The sequence below is a fragment of the Oncorhynchus tshawytscha genome, unplaced genomic scaffold, assembly GCF_018296145.1.
Source record: "Oncorhynchus tshawytscha isolate Ot180627B unplaced genomic scaffold, Otsh_v2.0 Un_contig_5776_pilon_pilon, whole genome shotgun sequence".
NCBI lineage: Eukaryota > Metazoa > Chordata > Actinopteri > Salmoniformes > Salmonidae > Oncorhynchus > Oncorhynchus tshawytscha.
The window spans coordinates 92,177-99,727 of record NW_024609150.1 but is presented as its reverse complement, the minus strand read 5'-3'; the positions used below and the strand labels follow the sequence as shown (position 1 = coordinate 99,727).

Here is a 7,551-nt window from a genome sequence, read left to right as displayed (position 1 = left end):
TTAAAGATATGCTTTTTATTAAAATGTCCAGAAGCAGATGTAGCAGAAAAGGAACAACAAATAACAAATGCAGCGTGTATAAAATAGTGAAGGTGAAACACCCTGAGACACTATTATCTCCCCATAATATTTGATTGTTCCATTAATCAAAGATATAATTAATCCTTTAAATCCCATGTGGCTCATGTGGTCTGTGACTCACGCTGACAGGACTGTTTAATATCCCTATCTGATGGGCGCTTAATAAAGAATCATGTACACGTACCACGCTGCACCTTGGTCCACTTCTTCCGACGAGCGTTACATCATGAGAATTTAAACTGAATGAATTTGAATGTTTAGATGTCTTTTTGTACTGCTTCAAGTCAGGGATCACCTCAAAAATTCTTCCAAAATATTCTAAACATTCAAAGGTGCAGCGTGGTACGTGAACACCAACCAAAACAACAAAACGTCACGTTCCGTAGGCTACACAGAGCTAACAAAAAACAGCATCCCACAACCTAAGGTGGCAAAACAGGCTGCCTAAGTATGATTCCCAATCAGAGACAACGATAGACAGCTGTCCCTGATTGAGAACCATACCCGGCCAAAACATAGAAACCCAAAACATAGAAATAAAGAACATAGAATGACCACCCAAATCACACCCTGACCAACCCAAATAGAGACATAAAAAGGCTCTCTAAGGTCAGGGCGTGACACATGAAGCACCCATCAGATAGTGATATAAAAAAACTGTTCTGTCAGCGTCTATGTCAAACATCCGTCCAACATATAGGGTCAGTTTCCTGGACCAAGATTAAGTTTACTCCTGGACTAAAAAGCATGTTGAATGGAGAATCTCCATTGAAAGTAACTAGTCCAGGACTAGGCTTAATCTGTATCTGGGATGCCATCCCAAAGAGCAAGACATACTTTTTTTTTCAATGAAGAGGAGGTTCTGTTTCCAGAGTACGGTTTCCAGCCCCTTCCATGTCCACCAATCCCCAGTGGGCTCCGATGGAGGTGATTCCAGCACCGTTGAAGCGACCGCTGAGGATCCTCAGCTCATTGCCCATGTTGGCTGGGTAGAAGTTGAAGGAGACATGGTTGGGCATGCCGGCTGACAGAGTGCGCCCCATGTTGGTGGTTAACACCAGGTAGCAGATGTAGTCTGCTGGGTTGTACTTCCCAGACACCTCGACGATGGCCTCATCATTAAACAGCTCCATCTCCTGCTTTTCACTCCCTTCGTTACCGAACACAGGAGACCAGGTGTTGCCGTATCTCAGCTGGAACCTAAAACAGAGGAAGCTTTTCACGTTGGTTGTGTTTTGATAAGGTACATTGAGACTGAGAGAGCAGGTCGCGTCAGATAATATCAAGGAATGACATGTTCCATTGTACTCTGGGTAGATACGATAACACTATTGTTTGGTCATGTACTGAATATGTAATAAACACAACAAATAAATAAATACAGAAAGAAAGAAAGAAAGAAAGAAAGAAAGAGTGTCTGTTGGGTAGTGTAGTTGGACTGAGTCAGTGGTGTCTGTTGGGTAGTGTAGTTGGACTGAGTCAGTGGTGTCTGTTGGGTAGTGTAGTTGGACTGAGTCAGTGGTGTCTGTTGGGTAGTGTGTTTGTTGGGTAGTTGGACTGAGTCAGTGGTGTCTTGTTGGGTAGTGTAGTTGGACTGAGTCAGTGGTGTTTGTTGGGTAGTGTAGTTGGACTGAGTCAGTGGTGTCTGTTGGGTAGTGTAGTTGGACTGAGTCAGTGGTGTCTGTTGGGTAGTGTAGTTGGACTGAGTCAGTGGTGTCTGTTGGGTAGTGTAGTTGGACTGAGTCAGTGGTGTCTGTTGGGTAGTGTAGTTGGACTGAGTCAGTGGTGTCTGTTGGGTAGTGTAGTTGGACTGAGTCAGTGGTGTCTGTTGGGTAGTGTAGTTGGACTGAGTCAGTGGTGTCTGTTGGGTAGTGTAGTTGGACTGAGTCAGTGGTGTCTGTTGGTTGGGTAGTGTAGTGGACTGAGTCAGTGGTGTCTGTTGGGTACTGGACTGTCAGTGGTGTCTGTTGGGTAGTGTAGTTGGACTGAGTCAGTGGTGTCTGTTGGGTAGTGTAGTTGGACTGAGTCAGTGGTGTCTGTTGGGTAGTGTAGTTGGACTGAGTCAGTGGTGTCTGTTGGGTAGTTTGTTGGATTAAGTCATGGTGTCTGTTGGGTAGTGTAGTTGGACTGAGTCTGTGGTGTCTGTTCATGGGTCAGGGTCTACTCACCCACTGATGTAGGCATTGTTGTTGTAGTAGTAGTAGTAGTTGTTGTTGGTCTCCCACACTCTGACTCCCGTGATGCGTCCCTCACCGTAGGAAGCAAATGGGGTGCCACCTCCCTGACCCACCGCAGAGGAATACGAGTAGGGGTCTTTGATGGCTAAAATAACATGGCAAATATGTTTACTATATTTACTATATTAATAATACATATTTATATACATCATTTTGATTTTACCAACACATTTCTGAAAGATCTTTACATTATGAATAATGTGCAGATTAATTAACTGAAGCACATTCTGCAATGATTTAATCTATAAATTCATGTCTCAAAGAAGAACTCCTAAGTCTAACTGAAAAGACAAGTTGGTGAAAGCACAAAAGCTATTATTTAATAATTATAATTCAGAATATTTTTTTTTATAACTCACGCATTGCCAAGCAGCCAGCCAAGAACACGGTGAACCCCAGGATTGAGAACATTCTGCAAAAGTGAGGCATCAACACTTAAGACACTTAATTTCAGTCAATTTGACTCTCATTCCGTTTCACTTTAAATGGTAAAACTTGAAATAATGTTTTTCATAGAAGTTTTCCAAATCAAGTAAGTCATTTTACCTGTCAGGTCAGTGTTTCCTAGGAGGGAAAAGAAAATAACCTTTTGAATTGTGATGTAACAAACAACAAACCATTGTTGAATGTGAAATGTTTTAAAACAGCTCTAAAAAGTTGAACCTACTCTTGTTTACTACAATCACTCTTGCAGTGCTAAGCTACTGTCACATTAAAAATAATGTCAGATCATTGAATTTAAATTTAGAGGCAAAAGGGCCAGAATGTTTGTGCCCAAGTACCAAGAGATAATGAGTATTAACTTCATAACATTTCCCACACCAGTATTATGCATTAAATACCAGTGCACATTTTCAATTTAGTTAGTTGTGTAGTTACCCACAGTGCTATCTTGAGATGTGTGTCAAAACCTGTGAAAGCTTCTTGTCTCTCTGTCTCTGCCAGGTCCTTCTAGTCTACTGCTTCCTCTAAGAACTGCATTTATACCTGCTGAACATTCCATCAGCTCTAGATGGAAGGAGCATGACAAAGAACATGTTTAGTCAGTCACTATTGAGAAGTGAGACATTGTTTTCTAATTGGTCGAGGCTACATTGGGAGGGAGTATCAAGGAAGTACTATAAGGAAATAATAATTGTGTTCTTTTGAATTGTAACAAATGAATGACCTGAAATATGGATAAAAAAATATACAATCTAACAACCGAACAATAAAAAGAATATACAAATAGTCTGTTACAACACTCACATCTCCATTAAATCACTGGCAACCTGTTCATGTTACTACAGGATAACAATCTGATTTCATATTCTGCAGTCTGTTACAATACTCACATCTCCATTAAATCACTGGCAACCTGTTCATGTTACTACAGGATAACAATCTGATTTCATATTCTGCAGTCTGTTACAATACTCACATCTCCATTAAATCACTGGCAACCTGTTCATGTTACTACAGGATAACAATCTGATTTCATATTCTGCAGTCTGTTACAACACTCACATCTCCATTAAATCACTGGCAACCTGTTCATGTTACTACAGGATAACAATCTGATTTCATATTCTGCAGTCTGTTACAACACTCACATCTCCATTAAATCACTGGCAACCTGTTCATGTTACTACAGGATAACAATCTGATTTCATATTCTGCAGTCTGTTACAATACTCACATCTCCATTAAATCACTGGCAACCTGTTCATGTTAATACAGGACAGGGGTGTCAAACTCAAATACCCAGTGGGCCAAAATGTAAAACCTGAACAAAGTCACGGGCCAACATTGAACAAATTAACCTTTTAATATGGACCCAAACAAGTTTTGCTTTAACATTGAATATGGAACAAGCATCGCTTATTACCATACAATATATAATTTAATAGTGGAGACATGCAAAATCGAATTTCAAATGAAAAAACACATCAATGGCTTTCATTTATTAAATAAATAAAATTTCAATAAAACTTGTATGCCTCTTTTCTATTTGCAGCCTTCTGATTTAAATACCAAAATAAACTTTTTCCACTGGCTAATAATTTTACAAATAAAATGATATATAAATCAATCAACCATTCAAGCCCATGCCTTGTAGCAAGAAAAAGTGCATAAAGAAAACGTTAATTATTGCACACTGGTCTAATCTGATGTGCCCAAGCCAGATACCTGGCATCTCTTCTTGGATGCTAGTTCATCAATGTCTGGGCTCAAGCTCTGAGCTGAAGAAATCCTCAGTATCGAGCGAAGATGTTCATCAGTCAGACGTCTCCTGTGAGTTGTTTTGGTCATCTTCATCGAGGAGAAAAGTTGCTCGCATAGGTAAGTGCTGCCGAACATGGAGAGCATCTGAGCAGCTTGGGTGCGGAGCTGAGGCATTGTGTCAGGGATGAACCGTGGAAACTGTGCGGCGCCCACAGCATCATACTTTGACTTCAGCGTGTCGTTGCACTGGAGTTCAATCAGCTCCATTTGGATGTTGGTTGGTGCATTTTCCACATCAACTGCGAAGGGATTACTAAGCAGTTCAAACTTGCATTTCTGGGCATCGAAGTCGGCAAATCGCCGGCTAAACTCAGCGGCGAGAACACTGAGTTTTTCAGCAAACTGTGCGCATGGGAACACGGCGGTAGAGATCTGCGCTTTTATGGATTGGCAGCAGGGAAAATGGCAAGGGTTTCCTTGCAGCATCTGATTCTCCCACAGGCACAGTTTAGTTTTGAAGGCCCTCACTGCAGCGTACATGTCTGTGATGATGCGCCCCCGCCCTTGAAGCTGCAGGTTCAGCGCATCGAGATGGCTCGAGATGTCACAGAGAAAGGCCAGCTCACACAGGAACTTTTGCTCCCGGAGCTCTGCTGTATCCTTCCCTTTGGTTTCCAGGAATTGACATATTTCCTCACGCAGCTCGAAACATCTGTTCAGTACTTTTCCTCTGCTTAGCCATCTCACCTCTGTGTGATACGGCACGTCTGCGTATTCCGAACCACACTCCTCCAGAAAAGATTTAAACTGGCGGTGATTTAGACCTTTGGCTCTTATAAAGTTAACTACCTGTGTTACTGTGGTCATAACATCTTCCATCTTTAGGGCTTTGGCACACAGTGCTTCCTGATGTATGATGCAGTGGTAAACAGTTAGCTCACCTGCACAGTTCTCTTCCCGCATCTTCTCCCGAACCATGCCCACCAGTCCACTCTTTTTACCGCACATCGCTGGCGCACCATCTGTCGTTAATCCAACGAGTTTATCCCACGGCAGCTTTATTTCAGTTACACATTTGGAAACCTCCTCAAAGATTTCCTTTCCTGTGGTTGTGCCATGCATTGATTTGAATCCTAATAGCTCCTCCGTAACACACAGATTTGAGTCCACTCCACGGATGAAGACTGACAGCTGAGCAGTATCAGATGCGTCGCAGCTCTCATCCACAGCGAGGGAGAACGCAACAAAATCTTCTCCCTTTTCCATCAGCTGGTCATACAGATTGGTGGCAAGATCACATGTGCAATCAGCTACTGTGTTCCTGCTCAGGCTCACGTTTGAAAATGCTTGTTTTTTCTCTGGGCATACGAGGTCACAAACCTTCATCATGCACTTTTTCATGAACTCTCCCTCATTAAAGGGCCGGGCTGATTTTGCGATCTCTGCTGCCACTATATAACTAGCCTTTACAGCAGCCTCGCTTTGTGATGTGGCTTTTTTAAACATATTCTGTTGTGAAACCAAACTTCTTTTCATCTCCTCTACTTTCTGGCTCCTTTGAGTCATGTCCAGGTCCTTGTATTTGTCATGGTGTTTCGTTTCATAGTGTCGTCTAATGTTGTACTCCTTACTTACAGCCACGTTGACTCCACAAACAAGACAAACAGGTTTGTCTTTTACATATGTAAACAGATATTCTGCCTCCCGCTTGTCCAGAAAGCTCCTGTTTTCTGCCTTTCTTTTCGCCATTTTTGGGAAGGGTTAGCTCGCTGACAGTTGTAGCGTCTATGTTGCTATGACTACTGTCACAGAGGAGAGAGCGTTTCTGGGTCCTGTCCTGATTGGCGCGCGAAAACAGGAGAGCATTATGGGATTCGTAGTATTAGTGGTGAATGCGCTGTATAATACCGGCGGGCCAGCTCTAGTAGTAATTTGGTATTGTCTCGCGGGCCAAATATAATTACCCCGCGGGCCAAATTTGGCCCACGGGCCAGAGTTTGACACCCATGCTACAGGATAACAATCTGATTTCATGTTCTTTAGTCTGCTACAACACTCACATCTCCATTAAATCACTGGCAACCTGTTCATGTTACTACAGGATAACAATCTGATTTCATATTCTGCAGTCTGTTACAACACTCACATCTCCATTAAATCACTGGCAACCTGTTCATGTTACTACAGGATAACAATCTGATTTCATATTCTGCAGTCTGTTACAACACTCACATCTCCATTAAATCACTGGCAACCTGTTCATGTTACTACAGGATAACAATCTGATTTCATGTTCTGCAGTCTGTTACAACACTCACATCTCCATTAAATCACTGGCAACCTGTTCATGTTACTACAGGATAACAATCTGATTTCATATTCTGCAGTCTGTTACAACACTCACATCTCCATTAAATCACTGGCAACCTGTTCATGTTACTACAGGATAACAATCTGATTTCATATTCTGCAGATGAACCAGATAAATATCAGTAGAAGCTACAAAGTGAGAAATAAAAGTTTGTATACAGATGGCATGAAATACCCTGAAGCACTTGTGACTACCTATCCATAGTATTTGATCGTTCAATTAACACATTAATGCAAATATATAATGAGGACCTTATTGATCAAAAAAATAAGCTAAAAGGTCCAATTTAAATCATATTTGCTATATTAATAACCTTTGTGTATATAAGTTGAGTTATCTATTTTCTTTTAGCTGGGGAAGAATGTGAGTTGATGTCAGTAACTACCCATTGAGCACACTGGTTGAATCAACGCTGTTAACATGTCATCTCACTTCACTTCAAATGGTAAAACTTGAAGTAAGTTTGTTAATAATGTTTTTCATAGTAGTTTATAAAAACAAGTGAGGCATTTTACCTGTCAGGTCAACCACCCCTAGAGGGGAAATAACATACACGTTTTACCTGTCAGGTCAACCACCCCTAGAGGGGAAATAACATACACGTTTTACCTGTCAGGTCAACCACCCCTAGAGGGGAAATAACATACACGTTTTACC

General features: G+C 41.5%; 1 protein-coding gene across 1 annotated transcript; it reads right to left on the bottom strand.

The window, feature by feature from the left end:
- On the bottom strand, window positions 1-3,308 carry LOC112239577 (zymogen granule membrane protein 16-like). Its single transcript, XM_042314355.1, has 5 exons — window positions 3,202-3,308; window positions 2,865-2,882; window positions 2,678-2,730; window positions 2,250-2,403; window positions 1-1,281 (listed from the first exon to the last, which is right to left on the bottom strand). The coding sequence occupies exons 3-5, from the start codon at window positions 2,727-2,729 to the stop codon at window positions 927-929; spliced, it is 561 nt and encodes a 186-aa protein (XP_042170289.1). The 5' UTR covers window position 2,730; window positions 2,865-2,882; window positions 3,202-3,308; the 3' UTR covers window positions 1-926.
- Window positions 3,309-7,551: the final 4,243 nt, after the last annotated feature.